This window comes from Strigops habroptila, chromosome 18 (assembly GCF_004027225.2).
Source record: "Strigops habroptila isolate Jane chromosome 18, bStrHab1.2.pri, whole genome shotgun sequence".
NCBI lineage: Eukaryota > Metazoa > Chordata > Aves > Psittaciformes > Psittacidae > Strigops > Strigops habroptila.
Genome location: NC_044294.2, coordinates 4,978,434 through 5,002,305, shown reverse-complemented (window position 1 = coordinate 5,002,305; position 23,872 = coordinate 4,978,434). Strand labels below are relative to the sequence as shown.

Here is a 23,872-nt window from a genome sequence, read left to right as displayed (position 1 = left end):
TTACCTGGTAACACAAAACAGAGGTTTGTTATCTCAGGCAACCCCCCCGGAGCAAGTTATTCCCCAGAGAAGGGCACCGGAGCTGGTGCAGGGCCTGGAGCACAAGTGTGATGAGGAACGGCTGAGGGACCTGGGGGGGTTTAGTCTGGAGAAGAGAAGGCTCAGGGGGGACCTTCTCGCTCTCTGCAACTGCCTGACAGGAGGACGGAGCCAGGAGGGGGCTGGTCTCTGCTCCCAAGGAACAAGGGATGGGACAAGAGGAAACGGCCTCAAGCTGCACCAGGGCAGGTTTAGATAGAGATGAGGAACAATTCCTTCCCCAGAGGGTGCTCAGGCATTGGAACAGGCTGCCCAGGGCAGTGCTGGAGTCACCGTCCCTGCAAGCGTTCACACACCGTGTAGCCGAGGCCCTCAGTGCCATGGGTTAGTGGCGGCCTTGGCAGCGCTGGGGAAGGGTTGGACTTGATGAGCTTAAAGCTCTTTTCCCGGCTGATCCGGTGGCTCTATGGCCGGTTCCCAAAAGGAAGCTCCGGGCCGGGGCAGACGCGCGGGCTCAGGAGCACTCCCTCGCCTCCCGCCACCGCTTGGGGCCGAGCGCAGGGAGGCGGGACGAGGTAAGGTGTCAATCATCCGAACGGCGCCCTCTGATTTGCTGCCGGTGACGTCACGTGTTAGGTGGGCTGCCCGTATATAACGGCGGGCAGGGTAGGCGCCTGCCGCCATTTTGTCCAGTGAGGAAAAGCGGAGCGGGAGTGTCGCTGAGGGTCGAGTCGGCTGCGAGCTTAGCGCGGGCTCCCTTCGGGCGCCCTCCCTCTTAGCATCGGTGAGGAGCTTCACCTCGGAGGGCGGGGGGGGAAAGGCGGCACCCGCGGTCTCGGTCCCCACCAGGGCCGGATGGAAGCGGCGGCGCCCGGTGGCGGCAAACAAAGAGCAGCCGCCATTTTGTAAACCTGGGCCGCGGGCGGTGGCTGCCGCTGCGCTGAGGAAAACCGGGCGGGGAGAAGGCGGGGAGGCCGCGGATCGCCTTGAAGAGCCCGCTCAGCGCCTTTTCCTCCGTGGCCACCGAGGCGAGGTGCGGCTGGGCGGGAGGTGCCGCGGGGGTGGTGTGGCGCCTTCCCGCCCGCTCGGCGGGAGCGCTGCTTCCTCACGCCGTGCTGAGGAGGAGACACTCTGGAGGGACTCACCGCACACTCCCGCCGTGGTCTCCGCCGGAGATGGCGCTGCTTTTCCCCTCAGCGTGTGCAGCTTCCCCCTGAATCCTCCGAGAACAATGGAGCCGTTCTCCCACGCGGCGCTCCCCCTGTAGTGCAGGGAAAGGAGTCCAGAGAAACACCCCTTTAAAGTTGGAGGTCTTAAAAGTAAACGAAATTCTCTGAAGTATTGGGATTTAGTCACGATTACGGTATAGCAGCGAGGGATTTTGTTCGGTTTTAAACACTCTTCTCCCCTCCACATTTCCCTCTGGCCCTTCCCCCCTTCTTCACAGCATTTCTGTCCTATCAGACCATATCATTGTTGAAAGTTTCTGGGAAAAGCAACCAAACGAACTATTTCCCTTGCAAATGAATAAACACATGGGGTATGTTAAAATATACATGAGATAATATTTTGCTTTCATCCTAGCAATGCATCGTGACTCTTGTCCGCTGGACTGCAAGGTTTACGTGGGTAACCTTGGAAACAATGGCAACAAAACTGAACTAGAGCGAGCTTTTGGCTACTATGGACCACTGCGCAGTGTATGGGTGGCAAGAAATCCTCCTGGCTTTGCTTTTGTGGAATTTGAGGATCCACGAGATGCAGCTGATGCAGTAAGAGAACTAGATGGAAGGTAAAATGTGGTTCTTGACTGTTTGGCTTGCCTGGTGGAAATAACATTGTGGGTTTTGACAGTTTAAATTGGGAAGCTTCAAGTGGCAAAAATAAAGACTTGACACACTTGTTACGCAGTATTTATTTGTGTGGTGATAATAAGGGCAGTCCTAATAGCTCAAGAATAGCATTGGGACAGTTAATCTTACATTTTGGAGCTGGACTCCCAAGTGAGACATGACTTTGACCTCTTGGTGTGCATTAGTTAAATTCAAGATGGTGTTATTCTAAAGAGGCAAAGCTGATCAGGCTTCTCCTTGGTTCCTTGTCTGCCTGCTTTACTAGCTTGGCAAGCTCTAGAATTGACCAGCCCTTGTCTGCCGTGCTGGAGATGACTTTTAGACTGAATACTGTGTACTTTGCTTGCTGTGCATACAGAATGCTGTGTGCTCGCCTCTTCCTTTTTCCTCTTTCACTTCCCTAGGTTCCCTCTGGCGCAGCCTTGTCCCTGGCAGTGCTAACGGATGTCAATCTCTCTTCCCAGAACCCTCTGTGGGTGTCGTGTCAGAGTGGAGCTCTCCAACGGGGAGAAGCGGAGTCGGAACCGTGGTCCACCCCCATCCTGGGGCCGGCGTCCTCGAGACGACTACCGCAGAAGGAGTCCTCCTCCTCGCCGCAGGTACCCGGGGGCACAGTAGAGCTGTTGGCACTGTTACCACGTAGCATCCTAGAAGCAGGCTTTTTTTAAAAGCATGTTGATGGATAACGTTCCTCTGTCTGATCACAATTTGGAGATGGCAAATGCTTTAAAAAAAGAAAAAATCCCAAGCCCCCACAAAATCGAGGTGAACTTGTGTTGAATGTTGGCTTTTGTCCTTAGGTCACTGTGCAAGTTGGTAGTCAGCGCCCTCTATCCTGGACTTATCCTCGTTCCTCCTAAAATCTGCTCATCTTCTAGTCACACTTTCCCTTTCTTCCCCATACTTCAACTTAGGCTGTTCCTTTCCTTTATTCCATAATGGCAAAACATGACATACAGCAGCTTAGCATTTTCATACAGATGTTGTTTCTCTGCTTTGTTTGTGCAATTTAAATCCTTTCCAAGTAGGCAGCTGTTTAATAATAGATCAAAGAACAACAGTTGCTCTAAACATCTTGAATCTTTACACTTTAGTGGTCGTTTGCAATTAAAACATCGTGTGACCATCCTGTCACTTGAGGTTTGCAAACCCAGCTCTAAAAGATAGCAGGATTTTTGGGAAGTGACCCGTTCTTGGACCCAGACTACCTCGTCTGGTGGTATAAGACTGCAAGGTGGTTTTTGCAGGACTGAATTTACCTGTTGCAGGTGAGTGAAGTCCTCCCAAGTCAGGGTTTGGAGCTGTTTAAAAAAAAAAAGAAATAACACGTTAGGTATTTGTTAGCTACTAGATGGTTGTACTGATGGCTTGTTTTTCATTTTTTTTATGCTTTTTTTGGTCCATCTATTAATAAAAATGAACCCGTTACAGAGTCACCATCATGTCTCTTCTCACCACCCTCTGAGTCTGCATTAGCCAGTCAACTAGCCCTTTCAGCGTCATGTGACCAGCGCGCCCCATGCAGCTTGGCTGGTGTCGTTTCACATGACCCAGGCATGGCCAGTCGTCAGGTTGCACCGCCCTTTGGTTCCCGAGCATGCTGTTTTCTCTCAGCCTTCTCTCCAACCTTAACCAAATCGGCAGCAGCCACCTCGACCGCCCACCCAATTCCCGGCCAATCAGCTCAGCTGTTTATTTACCAAATGTCTTCACAACAACTACAGCAGCAGCCTTCGGCTAACAAAAAAGCAGGAAAAATCCACAACACCCCCTCCGCCAACCAACTAAATACAACGCAACATCTGGCAAAACCTTTTCAGCAAATTCTTCTTGGCAGTCAGTCCGGCAGCCTCACCTCACCATTTCTAGCTTGTTGAAACCAAAAACTAGTAAGTTTTTCCTGCTTATACAGTTTACTGCTGGTTAAAATAAGGAGTAAGCGGCTTATAAGTAATTACTTTTCTCAATCAAAGGCTGGCTGTGCATAATTGAGTGGTAACGTACATATGTTGCTTGAGAAAACTTTTAAGGGTGATATGGAAGCTCTTACACTGTGAATAACGTACAAACCAGTATATTTGCATGTGAGATGCCAAACTAAATTTGTAATAAAGCTCTAACCAACTTAGCTTTTCCTTGCCAGACAAAAATCCTATCACCTTTAAATGGTTTTACTAACAGTTTTCAAAACTTAAAACAATGACTTTTTGGGATGAACTGGGCCGAGCTAAGGTTATTTTGGTTTTTTTTTTATTATTTCTTTTTTGGTTGGTTTTTTTTCTTAAAGAAAATAGCCTAAACACACTCGATGGCATTAAAAATGACAATCACAAATATGCAGTTCTAATGTAGCACTTAATGGCATTATCAGTATTGACCCTGAGCGCATTTTCACTTTTTTTTTTCCCACTTGGTATCTCTTGTGTCTGGTTCTGGACCTTTTTTGGCTTGCATGGGTTCCAAAACATTTGCTCTGTGCTACCTATTTTTGTTTGGAACCACTCGTGGGACTTTGGTGTGGTGTTCTGGGCAGTGTATTTAGTTGAAATGGGAAGTGTTGCAGTGGACAAGTCTGCTCTGAAGCATTCTTTAGTTAAAACTGAATTCCTGGTTGGAAATGTGCTGTTCACACTGAGCTTTGGTTTACTGCCTAATCTTTCCATGCCTTTTACTGGATGATGGATGCCAGTTTTTCTTGGCACGTTCCCTGGGCCCAACAGGGAGTTTGACAAGTTGGGAAATGCCTCACCCCATTAATGCTAAAAAAAGTGATCAAAAGCCTCACATTTCTCTTTCTGGTTCTAGATCACCGCGAAGGAGAAGCTTCTCTCGTAGCCGCAGCAGGTACGCACCAGTTAATTCCAGTATGGGCTGCTTTGGCTGGGAGGCTTAAAAAAGAGAAACCAAACCAGCCTAACACTTGGGCTGGTGTGGTGATTCAGTGAGGGGAGGGCTGGGTTTGCTTCTGTCATGTTGCTGTGTGGAGTTAATATATTTACGCAGCTACTTGAGATTGCAGGGCTGGGATGGAGTTAATTTTCTCCCAAGCGTGTTCCACACTGGGCTTATCAATGGAAGGATGTAGAGAATGGACCCAATGAGTTCTGTAGCTGCCCAAAGCTCCTGCCAGTTTATCAGTTTCTCTGTCAGTGTGCTGTTTCCCCCATGCTCAGCCACAAGTGCAGATGATGCTGAACACAAGGAGCTCGTTCTGCTGTCACCACTGCGGGGTGTTAAGTGATTAGGTGACAGTGGTTGTAACACAGTGTCACATTGGGGTCTCCACAGCTCCCTGCATTGCTGTAGCGTAGGAGGGGCATTGCTGTCCAGGCTGTGTAAGTGTGTGTGGACACAGCATGTTAGCAGAGGTGCCTGTGCTCACGGTCAGACTCTGAACAAACTCCTGCAGAGGAGTTGATGCCTGTTCCCAGCATGACTTAAGCCACATTGTATGGCTCAAACTGATTATTCTCACCTGAAGGAAAGGCAAATAGGATCACCTTCAACAGGTTTCCCTGGTTGAGTAGTTAAAATCCTTCACTTCCTGAAGGGAAGCTGCTCTCGATAACCAAATTCAGCTTTGCTTTGATGCTGTAGTCATTTTGCATTGTCATCTTCAACAGGTCCCTCTCCAGAGACAGAAGAAGAGAGAGATCACTCTCACGGGAGAGGAACCACAAGCCCTCTCGTTCCTTTTCCAGGTCTCGCAGGTAGGATGAGTCTTTTAATGGCTATTTAATACGGAAAATGCATGCTTTCATGTCTTGGGAATACTGGTGAAGGTTGTGATGGAGAATCACCTACAGTGTCTTAGGAGGTTCTTCACCTTGCAGTCTAAAATACTCAGTTTTATTAAGCAGAGGGCATTTTTAAATGCATAAATGTCCTCCACCAGTTTGGGTTGGGGGGGTTTAAAGCAAACTTTGCTGCTCTCAGCACCTGGGCACTAACATGTCTCCTCTCCTGCAGTCGCTCCAGGTCAAATGAGAGGAAATAGGACTGTGAGAAGGAGCTGTGTACAGGAAGCCCTTAGATCTGAGGACAGGAGGAGTATGTACAGAACATTGTTTTGTTTTGAAACTTCATAAAGCTTGGTGCATTTTTAAAATGTTTTAGCTGTTGAACTCGCTTTGTTCCTTGTATCTTGTAACAGGTGGCAAATGTAAAGATGTGAATCTGTATATGGTTCTGAGCAGATCATATGATTTGTAATAAGCCCTTTACAATGTACCATTACACATGGGGGGTGCTTGTGCCAAGTCTAGGCAGTGTGTCTCGCATGGATAGAAGAATGCTTCAGGTCTTGATGTGCTGGGGGGGGGTGTTGTGCTGGGGTTCAGCTCTCGGGAGGAGGGGTGCAATGAAGGGGTGTCCATTGTGGGAGCGTGGCTGGGAGCAGTGTCTGTCTATGCTGAACAAGATGTAGATGCTTCATAGGAGAGTTGTCAAACAGTTGGGAGCAGGGAGTGTGTGGAGGGAATGACGGAGCTGCAGCTGTATCCAGAGCTCTGGTTCTGACTTCCATTACCTGGAACGGAGCTGCTTTATATTCTGTGAAATATAAACTTGTAGCCGTAGGGTCAGTTGACTTTGTACTTCATGTCACTAGAGTACTCAACTAGGTGATTGTTGATTGCCCATCTATTCCAGAACCTCTGAACAGACCAAATACACAGCAGAACTGACAACTGGAGTGGGTGCCTTGGGTGTGTAATGGTACATTGGGAAAGCTACGATTTAAACATTTCTTTACTGTACAAGAATTTTCATGTCACTTGTAAAATGTCTTTTGTGAGATCCTTGGGATTAAAGTTTTGGTTACAACTTCTTGTTCAGTATTTGAGTACCTGCTATATACACTCGGATCACAGAATGGGGGCTTGGGGTGCAACTGGGTTCGCAGGAAATGTGCTCTGTGGGATGGAGTGAGGTGTCAACTCACCCATCACTGCCACGAGCATCTAATACTGCTGTTACTGATGCAACCAAGCTGAGCTTAGGTGATGCTGGCTTGACTTCTTGCTTGTTGGCAAGCTCTGGGATGCTTACTTGGAAAACCAGCTGGAGATTCAAAGGTTCACAATGGTTTTGGTGTCCTGGATGTGGCTTGGTAACACTGGAGCTATTCTTCATATCTCAGTTTAGAATCGGCTGGAGCATGAACTGAAGCTTTGTGTGAAGATTTCCCTGGGATCATAAAGCCACAGTGTGGCTCGAGCGTGGTCATAGCTCCCAAACTGCCTCCTGCTTCCTTTTTTCCCCCCTCGAATCCAAGAGATGAGCTGCATCCATTCGCATCATGTGCACTTAGATGAAATCTGTCATGCTGAACAACAGCCATGTGGCTTAATTTCCTTTGCTTGTAGTGGTTAGGGTGGGACAAGATGAAGCCAAATCCGTGATGGACACAATGCTGCTCCTCCTCATGCTGCCTGGAAAGGGGCTGTGCAAGAGGTGTGTGGACAAGCAGCTGGGGCAGAGGTGCGACTGCGTTGCCTGCTGAGGTAGGGCATGTTGATTTATTCCTTATTTAAGTGTTTTGTACTATTTGTGGTTGGAGTCAGTGGTCGTAAAGGTCTTCTCCAACCAAAATGGTCCTGTGGGTCCCTTGACCCCCAGTTTAACAGCCCAGACCGTGCTGTGGTGTGAGCATCACCCACCTCCTGTCCCTTGAGCACAGGCAGTTGCAGGTGGTGTGTGTGCGACCAGGCACAGCCCTCGATCCCCAAGCCTAGCACAAGCAGGATCTCCTCATCCCTTCAGCCTGTGCCAGAGCAGGCTGGGCCGGGCTCGCAGCACTATCGCGGCTCCCCAGCAGAGGTCAGGGCGGCCTCGCCAGCGATGGGGATCCTGGTTCCCAATGGGCTTTGATCCCCAAACGCTGCTGGACCAGCTGCTCCGGGAGCGCCGGCACCAGATGAAAGGGCTGGGATGATGCCATGTGCTGTGTGCAGCTGCCTTCCCGGCTTTAACCCGGGCTTCTGCAGGGTTTGAGCCTGAAAGAGCTGCACCTCTGCAGCAGCCTCTGTGCTGGCACCGCCGTTCTGCTTGTGGTTCTGTGGTGTGGAGGGACACGCAGCCTTCAGAGGCTTCTACCCGGGGGAAAGGAGGGAAGGAAAGCTGACGTACAGGAGGCAGTCCACGGCAGGGAAGCAGGTTGTGGTTTCATGCACTGGCTGCAGAACAGGGAACATTCATCAGTTCTGGGTTTGTGATTTCATGTTTTATTCCTCAGCCGAATGCAGAAGTTGGCCCTTGGGCTGGAGCAGAACTGCTGCTTCCCAGCAGGTGACTGCTTCTGTACAGTCAGGTGGGGGGTTGATGGGAAATGAAATCAGCAGCTTCTAGAGGAAGATGGGAACTGTGTAAGCACCAACTGTGACCAGCTCTCCTCACAGGGGGCTGTTGCCAGGTTGTGGTTTCAAGGCAGTGGCATGTTCATGGATTTGGGGTTTCCTGTTTGCTTTTAGGAGAAGGTGACCAGCCTGGGAGTGCTGCTGATGGGTGGAGTGATGCGGCTTCTGCTTGAAAAGTTACTCTGAAACTGAAGTGACAAGGAAATGTTTGTGTCGTGGAGCCAGGGACATCCCTGGCCTCTCCCCACAGATTCTAAGACCAGAAAGAGCTGCTCAGCAATCTGTCCTGGCCAGAGGAGGACAGACAGGCACTCACCAGTGGTTCCCTGGCACAAAGAGGTGGCTCCCACCCCCTGCTCAGCACCAGCCCTGCTCTGAACCCCCTGGTGATGGGATCTCTGCTGCCTGTGCCCATGAATTGTCTCAGCCTGGTTTCACAGTGCTCGCACCGAGGAGCTGAGCTCCTTTGCTGACTGGAGAGAGGTTCAGCTGCCTCTGCTCTTGCCCAGCAGAAGCATCCTGAGGCTAACACCGAGTTCCTCAGACATCCATCAGTGCAGCATCTGGGCACAGCTGTTAAATGCCATTAACTCCCCTCTGTTGATGTGCAGCGTGTTCTTTTCTCACACTGTCCCTGGGGAGAGCATTGTGTGCAAATGGTTCTGCGAAGAAAGGGAGTTTTAGTTTCCTTTTTATGTACATGCTGCTCTTTGTTTATGGCAGAGAAGATAGTTGTAAGAATGCGCCTTGCACTTAGAAAATGGAGAAGCTAAAGATGTTCTTTCTTTCACTGGGGTATGTCCCACCAACCCTGGGACGGGTTCATCTGACTCAGATCATGCTTGGGTGAGAAGCTGCCACCTTACCCAGCACCAGCAGTGGTTGTAGTTAACAAACCCTGTTTATTCAGTTCGCCTCCAGCCTGGAACGTGTTTTCAGCCACACTGAGAACTCAAATACATTCTGATAGATTCCATCCTCGCTGCCTCGCTGCTCTTAGTTTGAAGTCAGATGAGCCAGCAGTGACGTCGCTCCATGCGCTGGAGCCTCCCCGCAGCACCCAGAAGGGTGGGTCATGTCTCTTATCTCTGACCAGCTCCGTGCTCCATGCCAGCAGAAGTCACCCTTGGAAGCCACTGACCAAGGTTCTGCAGCTTTTATCCCCTGCTGCTGCCATCAACTCTTTCCACTTCCCGGTTTTACTTTCTTTTGCTCACAAGCCCATGGCTCCACAATGACATAAAGAGCCACGAAGCAGCTGAACATTTGACAAACTTCTTCCTGTTTCTCCTGGCTTTAACCCCTGTCCCCACACTCGTGTTTAAATCAGACCCTCAAAATACTGTCCCAAAACCTGGGCTACATCATGAATCACCCTCCTCTGGCGCTGCTTAGCTAGCAAAGTGCAGAAACTGGAGCATCAACCCCCTTTGCAAACCAAAGGGCATCTCCAGTAGCTCCAGTTCAACCTTAGTTCAACCCGCACAGCACACAAGACCTGCTGCAAAGACACGAGCCTTGGGTTCCCTCCTGAAACACAAAGAGCTCCAATTTCCCACCTCGACCTGCCAAAAATAGGCAAAATCAAACAAAATCAAGACAGAGTTTGCTTGGCAGCCATGGAGTGCGGTGTTGCTGAAGCTGCAGCAGCAGCCCAGCCCATGTAAGAAGCGCGCTGGCTTCCTAGAAATCCTGTTGCTGTCTCTGTTTTCTGTTTCATTTCTGAAGTTTCGCTGTTAGTTACATTCTGTAGCTTCAAACAAACACTGTTGTGGACTAAAATAAACACGAGCTCCAGACAAATATAAAATAGGCTGTGCAAGAGGAACGCTATGTTCCCAAGTGATTCATTCAGCTATTATTTAATAATTTAGGAGCTGACATAACTTCTAGCTGAACAAATCTTCACATTGAGCTGAGCGGTGGCTCTGCCCGGTCCTCTGAGTAATTTTAGCTGTTGGATTTTCAGTGGGAGTCATCCCACTTGGGAAAGGGAAATGTGTACAACCTTCCCAGCTAGATTGTGCCACTGATTCCAGGTGTGTTACTCCACAACCTCCCTGTGGTTCCCCAGGCTTCACCCTGCTACAGTCAGAGTCAGACTGTCCTGTCCTCTGCTGGACAACAGGCGGACACGGTGTGATGGACCAATGGCACATACACACAAAGCAGCCTGGTGCCGCCACTGTGCGCCACGGCCCTGGGTGAGCTGCCACCCTCCCTCGGGAGCCGCGGTATCAGGGTGGAGCCGTGGTATCAGCGTGGGGCACCGTGTCCCCGCGGTGTCACTTTGGGGATCGCTCCCACCAGCTGTCACAGGACCATTATCTGCTCTGTGCGCAGCCGCTGCTTCGCCCATCAATATTGGGCACTATTCTGTGGTGAGGAAGCTCCATGCTCGGCCTTTCCCCCACTGCTGCTGATGGAGTGCCGGCCTTAGTCTGTGCTATGGAACATTTGTGAGTCGCCTGTTTCATAGAATCCCAGAGTGGTTTGTGTTGAAGGGAGCTTAAAGCTCATCCGGCTCCAACCCCCTGCCACGGGCAGGGACACCTTCCACTAGAGCAGGTTGCTCCAAGCCCCTGTGTCCAACCTGGCCTTGAACACTGCCAGGGATGGGGCAGCCACAGCTTCTCTGGGCACCCTGTGCCAGCGCCTCAGCACCCTCACAGGGAAGAGCTGCTGCCTAAGATCCAACCTAAATCTCCCCTGTTTCAGTTTGAACCCATCACCCCTTGCCCCATCACTACAGTCTCTGATGAAGGTCCCTCTCCAGCATCCTTGTAGCCCCCTTCAGACACTGGAAGCTGCTCTGAGGTCTCCACGCAGCTTCTCTTCTCCAGGCTAAACAGCCTGAGAGGACTGATACCAATGTTACTTGCCATGAGCCACTGCAGAACACCCACTGGCTGCCGTGCTGCCTGTGCTGGCAAACAGTGGATGGATCAGCTTTACACACACTGTGCTGCTCGAGCCCTTTGGGAGGAGGTTGCCCCAGCTGGAGATAGGCTTCAGGCACAGGACGCCACTGCTCCTGCCAATAGGAATTCCTGTAGCTGCCTGGCTGACACGTCCCACTTGGAACCTTGTGGCTGCACGTTCAGATTTGGAGCCAAGAGTTCCCTCCGCACAGGGTCAGTTTGACAGGGACTGGAGGGTGTTTATTTGGCCTATTGACATTTTTGGGTTTTCTGTTTCAAGTTTCACAACATCCCTCTCCCTGTGTCTCTCTCCTGCTCTCCTTGTGGCGTGTTACAGTTGGTCAGCTGTAAATGAGGGCTCCAGAGGGCTGGAGCAGCTCTGCTCTGGAGCCAGGCTGAGAGAGCTGGGCTGGGGCAGCCTGGAGAAGAGAAGGCTCCTGAAGGGGACACCTTAGAGCAGCTCCAGTGCCTAAAGGGGCTCCAGGAAACCTGGAGAGGGGCTTTGGACAAGGGCCTGGAGGGACAGGACAAGGGGAATGGCTTTAACCTGCCGGAGGGGAGATGAGCTCTGAGGCAGAAGCTCTTCCCTGTGAGGGTGCTGAGGCGCTGGCACAGGGTGCCCAGAGAAGCTGTGGCTGCCCCATCCCTGGCAGTGTTCAAGGCCAGGTTGGACACAGGGGCTTGGAGCAACCTGCTCTAGTGGAAGGTGTCCCTGCTCGTGGTAGGGGTTGGAGCTGGATGAGCTTTAAGGTCCCTTCCATCCCGAACCAGTCTGGGGTTCTATGATTCTACGGAATCTTTTGGTCTTACGCAAAGCCCAGGTTTGCTGCAGGAGTGGGGAGGGCTCTGGCGCACATCACTGCTGGCATCTGAATTACGGGACATTTTTAACCTCTTTCCATACTCTGTTGCACTGACACAGCACCAAGATTCAGCAGATTCCCTTTCCGTGGAAAGGATTCTCATGTGGATTCGCATGGGCAAGGCAGGTAAACCAGTGAGGGTGGCTGAAACCAAAAGAGAAAGTATTTATCTGGTACCTTGAACTTCCCAATGCAATCTATGTTTGATGGAACCGCACAGAGCTCCACCGTGGTGTGTGCACCATGTTCATCCCCACCACCAGGCCCAGCACAGCTCTGTGCAGGGAGCAGGAGGTTCAATGTGGGGCGGGAGCTCCTCGCCCAGCTCCAGGAAATCCTACTGTGCATGATCCACACGTGGAAAGGAAACACAACCGACCCTTACCCTGGCGTCTGGGTGGTGGCGGCCGTACCATCACCGGTGGCTTTATTGAAGCTGTGCACACAGACCTGTCCCCTCCCATTCCCTCTGCTCCACATTGAGCTGTGCACCCATGTGAGTCACTGTGCAGGGCAGCGTCCGTCTGTCTGTCTCTGGTGTGTGAACTGGGCACTGCCCTCCTACAGGTGCCAGTTCATTGCTCACAGTGCCATGGGGCTGATTTGCCCCAGCTCTGCCTCATCCCTCTTCCCCCAGCACAAGGACAAAGTGATCCACGACTCCCTGTTCACCCTCACCCAGGGTTACGGGATTCCTGAAACCTGTGACATGAGATCCCAGGAGGTGGTGACTGTGTCAGTGCTGGGCCCATCACTCCAAGAGAGACATTGAGGTGCTGGAGCGGGGCCAGAGAAGGGCACCGGAGCTGGTGCAGGGCCTGGAGCACAAGTGTGATGAGGAACGGCTGAGGGACCTGGGGGGTTTAGTCTGGAGAAGAGAAGGCTCAGGGGGGACCTTCTCGCTCTCTGCAACTGCCTGACAGGAGGATGGAGCCAGGAGGGGGCTGGTCTCTGCTCCCAAGGAACAAGGGATGGGACAAGAGGAAATGGCCTCAAGCTGCACCAGGGGAGGTTTAGATGGAGCTGAGGAACAATTCCTTCCCCAAAGGGTGCTCAGGCATTGGAACAGGCTGCTCAGGGTGTTAGTCAACATCTCTCCATAGTCACCTCCTTCCCATGCATGGCTGTAAAGTGACAGATCATGCTCCCAAAGGATTTCAAGCAACGCCACAGCTCAGGCAGCAACAAATCCCTCATCACCTGCACTGTGCTGCATGTGTCATCCACTGGGAAGAAGTTACACTGGTTCACAGCATCCCATGGGCCTGGCTGCACTGAGAGCTGCCGAGGGCTGGGGACCCCGTACACTGCATGGATGGGAGGAATTCTGCTCCAAGCTCCACTTGCTTTTTCCCACCCGCGTGGTGAATCCTGTGCAAGGTCCTAGAGCTGTGTCTGTCCTTTGTCTGCTTCTACCCAATGCGATCTTCCCCTGCCCTTGCTGAGATACAAGTAGGGAAGAGCCGGATGCAGGAAAACCCTGTGGACATTTTGGATGGACCTTACTCCCCACAAGGAGCTTTGCCAAAGGCTGGAAGCTGTTTGCTGTGATTCCCAGTGGAGCATCCATGCCCTTCCGCAGCTCTCTGCGTGGTCCTGCCTTGCTCCTGGCTCGTAGTGAATGGAGTGAAGCAGACAAAGGAGCCTGGGTTGGAAGCCAGGTACCCGCTGCCATCCTCAGTGGGTGCTGGACAATGAGGTCCTGTGCTGCCAGCAGAAAAACCCCAACCCACAAAGCTTCCTCATGGAATGTCAGTGGAGCAATTACGTTAATGACTGTGAATGGGGCTAAACCCAATCTTGGATGAAAATGAGGGGCCGAATGAAGTGCCCAATTCATAGCCCGGCTCCCGCATCCAGGAATATTTCCAGTAAGCAAAAGCCTTGTCCTTGGGACTATCTCATCCCCCATTTGTGCTTGGTGGGACTCGATTTCCACTCTGCTGGCTCTGGTGTCTCATCAAAATGCCTTCATAAATGGAGCAAACAAGGGCTGTATGTGGAAGGGAACCAGGCGATTAACACGATCCGAGTTCTTTGAGGGGCAGAGTTAATCAAGCATCCAGCGTTTTGTCATTCTTGCCTTTCTTTCCTGGGAAAATCCTATTAGTAGAAAATCACTTAATTGGGCACTTCAAAGAGCTGATGGGAAAACAGCCTCCGCCGGGCTGGAAACGCCATTCAGCCGAACACTGGCTCCATTTAGACTTCTGCTGGAGCGGGAGGTTTCATTAAGAGCCTTCACGTTTCCCACTTAAAAGAAAAAAGGTTGTTAGTAGAGATAATAAAAACCCCCAAAACCTGAAGCTTTGAGTCCTGCTGAAGAGGGTTTTTACTGCCTGCAAACACAGGGTTTGCTTTAGGGCTTTCTCCCCAGCAGAGCTTCATATATCTGTAGTCCATGCCCATCAATCTGAGCCGAGGGGTTTCACACCTGCCTCTGGGGTGTTCTTGTGAGCAAAAGCTGTTTGAGGGGTGACGGAGTCACCCTGTGCCGTGTGAGAGGTGGGTGACAGCCTGGAGAGGCCTTTGGGGTGTAGGTTTTGCAGGAGTGAACCCCAAACCCCATGTGCTTGTCCCCGCTCTCCATGCTGGGGGGCTCCCTTGGTCCTTCCCCTGTTCTCAGGTTGGTTCCCTGGGTGGCAATCCAGTGTTTTTGCAGAGCTTAAATTTATCCCATGCTGATAAATAACACTGTGCTCTGACCCACCATCACCAGCTCCGTTCCCAAAGGCCTGAAGGATACTTCATCTGCTTGATCCTTTTCTGTTTCTTCCCCCTACACAGGTTGCTCTAACAGGAATATTATGTACCCCCCAAAAAACATGAACTCTTCACATATGCCTTTGACCACCAAATCTCCAACCCACCCTTGCTGCTGGGCAGGGCTGGGTAAGGAACCATGTGGATCCCTTCATTCCTGCGGCCAGCACTGACAAGCTTCCATGTGGGAAAACATTTCCAGGTGGTTTCCATTATATATTAATGACATTTTATATTCAGCCTTTATAAAATCCTTATGTGTAGGTATTTGCGTGCATTTAAAACAGTTGTATGGGCATGGGTTGGACCTCAGCATGTGATTCCCACCAAACACGCCAAGATCCTCCCTTGGAACAACATTTGGTTCTTCATTTTGGGGTCAGGATTACTGCATGTGGCTGCACAAAGCCATGTTTCCCTGGTCTTCTCCATCCCATCTAAGCCTGGGACATTCAAACCCCGATTTCATAGAATCATGGAATGAACCAGGTTGTAAAAGACCTTTAAGCTCATCAAGTCCAACCCTTCCCCAGCACTGCCAAGGCCACCACTAACCCATGGCACTGAGGCCTCGGCTACACGGTGTGTGAACACTTGCAGGGCCGGTGACTTCAGCACTGCCCTGGGCAGCCTGTTCCAATGCCTGAGCACCCTCTGGGGAAGGAATTGTTCCTCAGCTCCATCTAAACCTCCCCTGGTGCAGCTTGAGGCCGTTTCCTCTTGTCCCATCCCTTGTTCCTTGGGAGCAGAGACCAGCCCCCTCCTGGCTCCATCCTCCTGTCAGGCAGTTGCAGAGAGCGAGAAGGTCCCCCCTGAGCCTTCTCTTCTCCAGACTGAACCCCCTCAGGTCCCTCAGCCGTTCCTCATCACACTTGTGCTCCAGGCCCTGCACCAGCTCCCTTGCCGTTCTCCAAACCTGAACCCAACTCAAGCCATTCCCCAGGTCTGTGCCAAAGCTCCCACCCACATCCCCTTGGCTTTTGGGGTGCTGCTGCCCATGTCCCTGTGGAGAGGATGAAACTTGGTGTCAGAGGCTATGTGCCCAGGCACGTTCCCTGATGAAAGGCTGGGGATGGGCTGAGTCACAACCAACTCCCCACCATGAATAATCTACACCATGTCTGCAGTGGCTTCCTCTCCCCTCTGTGCCTGCGGGACCCACCTCGGGAGATCCTCCTGGGAAGGAAACACTCCTGAGGGCTCCCCAGCCGAGGCTCGGCATTGAGGTGCTGGGAGGAAGGTTGCTTTGACGGCTACGAAATACAACAATCATTATTAATATAATCCTTTTGCTTCCGGGCATCAGGATGGGTTTTCCAAGCAAACGATAAGGATGGATTCTCCCACCACCCCTCCTCCTGGTGGGACACTCCTTGGGGAGGGAGCCAGCGGTGGGAGATGTGGCAGCTATAGTGACCATAGATGGTGAGCAGGGAACGCCCCATCTACCCTCAGCGCTGGTCCTGGTCCCCAGCCCTGCTCCTCTGACCTCCTCCTCCTCCATGTTGTTGGGGCTGAACATGATGAGTCACCTCTGGGACTGGTTATTTAAAGTTCCTGCACCGCCTGCTGTATTAATCACACTTTTTTCCCCACCTTTTCTTTTCCTGCTGGTGCTGCTGCAGACCTGACCATGGACTCCCTGACCCAGACCCTGGCTCCATCCTCAACCCACTTCCCATTTCCAATAACTCACTTTGCACCGATGCTGGTCCACAGCCGGAACTCCCCAGCTCCGAGGAAGAGGAGCAAGAGCTGAGTTTACAACAACCAGAAACCTGCCTCCCCCCATCCGGGGCACAGGGACCAGACCCTCATCCGTCAGAAATCACAGAGATAATCACAGAGATAATTTCCCAAGGGAAAACCTACATCAGATTTGTTTTCTCCCTGGTTTTGCCCTAGAATGATGCATCCCTGTGTAAGTGGGGATATTCCCATCGCTGGGCTGGGTGGTTTGTGTCACGTCACTTCTCTTTTGAAGCCCTGCTCTTGCATCAGCGCGGCTGGAGCTGGCTGCGGGTTGCACAATCGAGGCCACTCCTTCCCCGCCACTTTGCGCGCCCATTTGAAAAGCCGCCGGGTCCGACAGTCCCATTCCCTTCTCTATGTTTGGGAAGGGGCTTTTATCCCCCCAAAAGAGCTGCTTTAAGCACTGAGCATCCTCTTAGCAAAAGCTGCTTCATCCGAGAGCCCCAGCTTGCAGCTGGAGGCTGCACTGACCGCTGGGAGATGCCCACAGCACTGTGGATGCGGCAGGGATGGTGCTGGGTTTCCCTTTGGTACCAATCGCATCCTTCCGCATCCAGAGGGAGCGAAGCAGGGAGCTGCAGCGGGAGCAGCGCTGGGGGTTGGTGAGGAATGATCTGTATCCGCACAGCGCCACATCCAACCCTCTGCAGTGCGGCTCCAAAAGCTGCTCTGTGGGACCAGGAGCAAAAATCACGCCCATGTGGAAACATCCCTGTGGGGAAGGGCTATTCCAGCTCACCCCCTCCTCTCCCTATGTATTATGAACGGAAAACCAGTAGGGATCTGGGACCATTTGGCTCCAGACCCCAGCTTTCCAGTATGGATCTTCTGCATTGTGTAATCTTCATTTAGGGTGTTTTCACATTCCCCATCCTCCTTTCCCCTTTCCTTCACATCCCACCGTGCCCATCCAGAGGCAGTGAGCAGCCACCCAAACACGAGCACCTTGGTCCAGCGCCACGAGCTGAGACCAGTGATGGCAAATGCTGCTGCAGCATGTGGCAACCTCCAGCCAAACATGCCCAAACATATTCTCCAGCTGCTGGGGCTGGTGGGAAGCTGCTGGTCCAGCTGGGAAGTGCACAGGGGTGGGTTGCATGCCAAGGGTCCTGCTCAGCACCGCGGCACCCGCTGGCTCCAGGGGCCTTTGAGGGTCCCTGGCACTCCCAAGGGACCACGTTAACTTGGTCTTTGTCCCCTGGAAGGGTGCTGTCACTTCTGGTGCCCCACAGGAGTTCATTGTGGTTGCAGCCCTGCTGCCAAAGCCATGATGCCCACAGTGCCCAGGCAGTTTATGCCATGCTGGGAGGGTGATGTAGAATACAGCCCCCCATGTGTGCTGACAGTGAGGGCACCAGCCTTTGCTCTGTGGGGCAGGGATAGACCCATGGACCAGGCACAGGGGCTGGTGCCCTTCATCCTCACAGGCGAACCCCAGCAGAAGCTGCTCTGGGTTCACCTCTGCCTGTGGACTCAGGTGCATTTTCCAGCTAAGCCACAGACCCCCCCAAATCCTGCCTGCAGGCTCCTGCAGAACATGCATGGGCTTGTTCCTCCTCCTCATCCCTGCCCAGCCTGAGACCAGCAAATCCTTCCCAAAGCGCTTTTCTCCAGCCACAGCTGGAAAAGCAGAGCCAGGCCCTGAGGAGAAAACCCGGGGAGAGACCAGGGCAGCCCGTGGGGCCGGGACAGTGCCAGGGGACCAGGGAGCATCATCCCGGGGTGGGCACCCCAAGGGGCTGAGTCACCCCTTCCTTAATCCATAGTGCCCCTTCCCACAGGGACTCAGTGGGCAGGGAAGCCCGGGCGGGGATGCGCCCCCTCTCCCCTCCAGCCAGATAAAGTGTTGCTTTATAGGGTCTCTGGCGGCACCCCCGTACCCCTAGATGGGGGGGAGCCCTGTATTCTCTAAGGGGGAGGTCCCACCATGCCCTGATGTGAGGATCCTTGTGCCCAACCTAGGAAGGGGTTCCCTGCATCCCCTGATGGGGGAATCCCTGTATCCCCTGATGTTGGTGTCCCTATATCCTCTGATAGAAGGTTCCTCCCTGCAGCCCCTAGAAAGGGTCTCTCTATGTTGTCTGATGGTGGGGTTCCCTATATCCCCCGATGCGGAGTCCCTGCATCCCCTCGTAGGAAGGGGTTCCCCATATCCCCTGATATCCCTTCATCCCCTGCGAAGGGCTTCCCTTCACTGCCTGATGGGGGGGGTCTCTGCACCCCCCCTAGGAAGGGGTTTCCTGTACCTCCTAACGGGGGAACCCCTGTATCCCCTGATGGGGGGTCCCGGCACCCCTCTCTCCCCACTTTCGCCTCGCGCACCCCCGGGAACGGGAGCCGGGATTCAGGCGGGGCCGGGCCCGGCCGGGGCGGGGCGGGGAAAGCCCGGTGGAAGCGGGGAGCAGCGGCGAGGCCCCGCCCCGCCGCCCGGTATAAAAAAGGGCGGAGAGGCACCGGCTGCCGGGAGACGCGACGCGACGGTGAGTGCGGCGGGGCCGGGGGGCTCCGCGGGCGCAGCCGGTGGCTCCGGTCCCTCCGTGCCCGCTGCCGGCGGCAGGGGGGTGGGGTGTGTGTTACCGGGGGGTGCCGCTGCCCGGCCCGGGGCTGCGGAGCTGGGGAAGCGCCGCAGAGGGAGCGGGCGGCGGCTCCGCCGCGGTGGCCGCGTCTGTAGCGCTGTGGAGGGAGCGGGGCCGGGGTGAGGGGGGTGCCTGTGCTCGGGGCATGATGGGGGGCGGCGGGAGCCCCGGGCCCCGGTGGGGCGGGAGCCCCGGCCCGGGCCGTGCTCGCCCCCTGGCGGTGCGCGGTGCGGGAGCGGAGCGGGCGCGGCCCCACCGCGGAGCATCCTCTATCGCTGCGCGGGGCTCCGGTACCGCCGTGCGAGGCCCCGGAGCCGCTGAAGAGCCCCACCCCCCGGGCTCATCAGTGTCATGAGCGAGGCGTTCTCGGCGCCTTGCGCCGGGTCACGGCGGCTCCGTGCGCGGGGCTCCAGCTCCTCCTGCTCCTTCCCAGCCCTTCCCCAACTGGTGTAACTGGTCCTGGGTGCTGCAGGTGCCTGCGGGGCTGGTGATGGTCCACCCCGGGTGTGCCTGCTTCGGGGTGAGGCTCCAACACAGCCCTTGCACCTGCGGCACCTCCTTGATGGAGTCTCGGGGTTCTCAGATGAGTTGTGGGAGTCTCGCAGCTCTTAATGTGCGGAGGCTGCTGTAAGTGATGCCAGCTCTGTGGAGGGGACAGTGGTCACTGTCCCCGGGCCCCGGCTCTGGTCCTTCCCTTCTGGTGTGCTTCTGCAGCCGTGAGTTGGGGTGAAGCTGTTGTCTTGAGGCTCCCCGTGGCATGTGGGCCATGGTGGTGGTCTGAGGAGCAGGAGATTGGTGCCTGACAAGGCCAGGGAGGGCTGCGGGGTGTCTGGTCAGGGTGTCAAAGCACATTCCCTGCCTGCTACCTGCCAGGGCTTGCCTGGACATGCTGGGACTTGCCTCGCAGTGAGGTCACCCTGTTTGTGCTCCGCCTGCCAGCAGATAGGAAGCTGGATTTCTATTTTTACCCGGGATGCTCCGTCTGGGTGGGGAGCGGGGCCAGGCTGGGGCAGGGCGGAGGGGCTGGGTGGCCACAGGGATGGATGTGGCCCCCCCCGCCCCGGTCCCCAGTCCGGAGGCTCTTCAGTGCCCACTGGTATGTCTGGGAATGGGGGTGCTGAGTTAGGGTGGAGTCTTCCCTGCAGGAGGCTGAGCCCTCATCCCTGAGGATGTTTGGTGCTGTGGGGTCAAGTCTGGGGGTCTGCTGTGGTCCCAGGTTGGGTGGGCAATGAGGAAGGTGGTCTTGCATGCTCTTATTTGTGAATCTGTTTTTAAAGCACCGACTGGTTTGGGCTGGAAGGGACCTTAAAGCTCATCCCCTGCCACGGGCGGGGACACCTTCTGTGCTAGAGCAGGTTGCTCCAAGCCCCTGTGTCTGGCCTTGAACACTGCCAGGGATGGGGCAGCCACAGCTTCTCTGGGCAACCTGTGCCAGATGCAATGCTGGTCAAGCTTTAGCTCCAAAAGCCATTGCCAGAGTGTTTCTTGTTTTGCTCTGATAACAAGATTCCTCATGGCAGTGGGTGGTTTGGGGGAAGGCTCTGCCACTCGCTGTGAAGGTCAAGGCTTTTGGTGCTGATCTGAAGAAAAACAAAACCAAACACAAACAGGGTTTTGTCTCTGGTTACTCAACAGCTTCTTGCAGATTAGGAGGGTGGTTAACAGTGGTCAAGCTTGTGGCATGTTCTTGCAGTTGCTCAAAAGGCTTCGTTGCTGCTCAGCCAGGGTTTTTGAGGTGAAGAAATGGGCTAGAAAAACATCATGTAGCTTTGCTTGCCCCTGTGCCAACTCGCCTTGTGTCTGTGTGGAAAGGGGAATGAAGCAGGTTGTGATGGAACTGGTGGCAGTGTTGATGCTGGATGCTCTGCCCTGGCAGGGCTTTACTTCCTGGAGGAGGAATGGGGAACACCATGTGCACCTTCTCCATCCTTCTGCATCATTCCTTGGATGATGGACTTGATGATCTTGAAGGTCTTTTCCCACCTAGCTGATTCTATTCCAGGCTGTATTTGGCCTCGGTCATGCTCAAGCCTCTGAGACACCACTAAAATCCCAAATGCGAGTCCAAGAGGAGCACTGGCAGATAGGGGTTCTCTCCATGCTGCCTCATTGCAGAGCCCAACCCAGGCTGTCCCACCTTGGTTACAGTGTACTTTGCTCTGGTAGAACATGTGCTGGCCCTTGGGTTTCCTCGTGGCTTGTCCAACACCCCAGTAACTTGCTCTGTTCTCCCCCAGCCACCACGATGCCCCTGTCTCAGAGCAAGGCTGGGCAGATACCATGCAACAGCAAGGTCTGCAGGAACCTCTTCGGCCCCGTGGACCACCAGCAGCTCCAGCATGACTTTGAGAACCTGTTGAAGCAAAACCTGGAAGAAGCTCAGCAGCGCTGGAACTTCGACTTTGAGACCGAGACTCCCTTGGAAGGACACTTCGAGTGGGAGAGGGTCTTCCTGCCTGAGGAGCTGCCCCAGGAGGTCCACAGCCTGGTCAAGGCCACCAGCAGCAAAAGCAGGAGCTCCTTGGTCCACAGGGTCCCTTCCAACGAGCATCTTGGCAGGATTTGCCCTGAGGGATCTCAGCAGAGCTCGGGGGTTTACAGGGCTGGTGCCCCGCAGAGCTTGAAACGTGGGCAGACCACCATCAAAGGTGAGTGCTGGGGGTGTGGGGGCACCCTTGGGTTGTGGCTTTCCTGGTAGGGACAGATGGAGAGGACCTGGGAGCAAGAGCTCTGCCTGGCTGCTGGGCATGGGAAGGGACCACCTTCCACTGCATCTCTCCAGGGAGAGCAGAGCCCATCTTCCAAGGGTTAAGGCTGCAAACTGGGTGTCTTTTGGATGCTGGGGGTTAGGCAGGGCCCTTATATTGGGCTTGTGGGGTTTATAACTGAGGATGCCCCAAAATACTTGTTCACCTTCAGCTCCCATGGCCTGATCCTGTCCTGTAAGATCAGGGCCTGGAGTGGAAATGCAGGTGAGACCAAACAGAAGAGATGGTGGAGATGTACAGCTCTTCTCTGCAGGATCTTTGGGGGGTGGCTGTGAGACAGAGCCTACCTGGGCTGGGTTTTGGGGAGCTTTCCTGGGGACACCTCCCTCTTCCTGCCGCATTGCTTCCAACAGGCTGGAGGCACTTCCCAACCCTCTCTTTCTGCCCTCCAGACTTCTACAGCTCCAAGCGGAGGATCATCCCTGAGAAGCCCAAGCCATGACATGGTGGTCGGCTCCTCTGCCATCGGGGACAGCTGCTCATGTTCCCTGGGGGTGTCCGTGGCTCTTTCCCCCCACTCTGTACTGTGTAAGCTGTCTATGAAGCAATGTAGAGTCTGTAGTTTCCTATTTATGAGTAGTCTGGGGTCCTGAGGGACCTTCACTGTGTGCAATGTATGAGTAGCCCATGTTGAGGCTTGTAGCTGCAACAGAGGGGATGGAGGAGAACTGAAATGGGCCTGATGGCACTAAGGCATTGCCCTGCCTGCGGAGAAGAAAATGTGTCCTTTGCCCAGCCTTGGTGGGGCCAAGCATCATCCTCCTGTCCAGCCATGGTCCTTCTCCTGCCTGATGGCTGGCCATGGGGGACACTTGTGTCCCAGCCACTTGGTGGCACCAGATATCCTAAAAGGGTCACTGGTGTGGGTTATATTGCTCTGGGACAGGGGACACTCCAGTTGCTGGCACATGGTGGTGACCCTCTACCCAGCAGGATGGACCCAGCTGTGTTATCTCCTTGTTCATGTGTGTAAGAGTGATGTAGGGGCTGCTTCTTTCCATGGCTGCCTGGGAGAGGAAACTTCCCATGGCAGCTTGGGAGAGGCTGTTCCCTGGACAGCCCTTCCTCGGGGTGACTCACCGACGGTGTCACCCGTCGAACAGGCTGCAGATGGTGACAAATCCTGCTGGAGGTTCCCAGTGCTGTGCTCATTGCAGGACCAATGCTGCCTGTGCGAGGCTTTGGGGTCCCCTGGATGCTGCTGACCCAAACCTCCACCTTCTGACCTTGGCTTGTTGAGTGGTGCTGCTTGCCCTCGTGTTCCTGCCTCTTTCAACACTGACACGAGGCTGGGGAGCTCCTGTTCCTGCTCTGTTGGCTTGCTCTGGAGCAGAGTCCTGCTCCCCAGCAGGGATGATACTGAAAGAAGAAATTGTAGCTTTTTTTTGTTTTGTGTTTTTCTTTTTTTTTTTTTCCTCCTTCTTCCTTTTTCCTGGACTTTTTCCTCCTTTGGGGCTGGGGTGGGGAGAAGACCCTCACCTGACTCTGCAGAGTGAGTGGCTTCAGTCACCTCTGGGACCAAGGGATGTCCTGGAGTGAGGGCTGCTCTGTCCCAGCGCTGAAGGGTCAGTCCCTGCTTTTGAGGGGCTCGACGCTGTCAGGTCTCAGCACTTTCATAGGGTTCATCTCCTGCTCTGCTGGATTTGGACTCTGGAAACTGGTGCAAGATGGTCCCAGGTAGAAAAGGGACAGGGTCAACCTCCCACCTTGCACCACGATGCACTTTGCTGTCAGTGAAGCTGGTGAGCTCCCAGCACTAAATGTTTATTTATAAAAAAAGGCTATTAACTATGTGGGGGGAAGGGAAAATACCTGTTTGTCTACAAATGTTAACTCTGAATAAACACTCATCTTGTGTATGGGAATTGCTGTCTCTGGGTTGATGGGAAGGACTGCGCTGGGAGTGGGGTGGCTGCAGCGTGAACCTGGTGGTACCTTCAGCCAGCATGGGAAGGGGCTGGCGCAGCCCTGGGTGCCTCCT

General features: G+C 53.8%; 2 protein-coding genes across 5 annotated transcripts; both read left to right on the top strand.

Moving 5' to 3' along the window:
* The first annotated feature begins 685 nt into the window (after window positions 1–685).
* SRSF3 (serine and arginine rich splicing factor 3) lies at window positions 686–8,876 on the top strand. 2 transcript variants are annotated; one of them, XR_003989636.1, is made up of 8 exons: window positions 715–823; window positions 1,624–1,831; window positions 2,357–2,491; window positions 3,324–3,781; window positions 4,698–4,736; window positions 5,516–5,602; window positions 5,862–7,396; window positions 8,363–8,876. XR_003989636.1 is itself a non-coding variant. In XM_030473186.1 (6 exons), exons 2-6 carry the CDS (start codon window positions 1,626–1,628, stop codon window positions 5,887–5,889), a joined length of 495 nt encoding a protein of 164 aa, XP_030329046.1. In that variant the 5' UTR covers window positions 686–823; window positions 1,624–1,625; the 3' UTR covers window positions 5,890–6,719. The 2 variants fall into 2 exon arrangements, 1 of the variants encoding a protein (XP_030329046.1); XM_030473186.1 differs by lacking the exons at window positions 3,324–3,781; window positions 8,363–8,876 and having other exon boundaries at window positions 686–823; window positions 5,862–6,719.
* A 3,446-nt stretch (window positions 8,877–12,322) lies between these two features.
* Window positions 12,323–23,756, top strand: CDKN1A (cyclin dependent kinase inhibitor 1A). Of its 3 annotated transcripts, none has more exons than XM_030473407.1 (3): window positions 12,323–12,326; window positions 21,361–21,771; window positions 22,284–23,756. In XM_030473407.1, exons 2-3 carry the CDS (start codon window positions 21,369–21,371, stop codon window positions 22,331–22,333), a joined length of 453 nt encoding a protein of 150 aa, XP_030329267.1. In that variant the 5' UTR covers window positions 12,323–12,326; window positions 21,361–21,368; the 3' UTR covers window positions 22,334–23,756. The 3 variants fall into 3 exon arrangements, with proteins under 3 accessions (XP_030329267.1, XP_030329266.1, XP_030329265.1); XM_030473406.1 differs by lacking the exon at window positions 12,323–12,326 and adding an exon at window positions 18,920–19,027; XM_030473405.1 differs by lacking the exon at window positions 12,323–12,326 and having other exon boundaries at window positions 21,099–21,771.
* Window positions 23,757–23,872: the final 116 nt, after the last annotated feature.

Coding starts and splice junctions, on each gene's coding strand:
- SRSF3 (XM_030473186.1), top strand. CDS start 1,626: ATGCATCGTGACTCTTGTCCGCTGGACTGCAAGGTTTACGTGGGTAAC. Junction 2,492..4,697: donor AGTCCTCCTCCTCGCCGCAG/GTACCCGGGGGC, acceptor TTCTGGTTCTAG/ATCACCGCGAAGGAGAAGCT. Junction 4,737..5,515: donor TTCTCTCGTAGCCGCAGCAG/GTACGCACCAGT, acceptor CATCTTCAACAG/GTCCCTCTCCAGAGACAGAA.
- CDKN1A (XM_030473405.1), top strand. CDS start 21,180: ATGCGAGTCCAAGAGGAGCACTGGCAGATAGGGGTTCTCTCCATGCTG. Junction 21,772..22,283: donor TGGGCAGACCACCATCAAAG/GTGAGTGCTGGG, acceptor TCTGCCCTCCAG/ACTTCTACAGCTCCAAGCGG.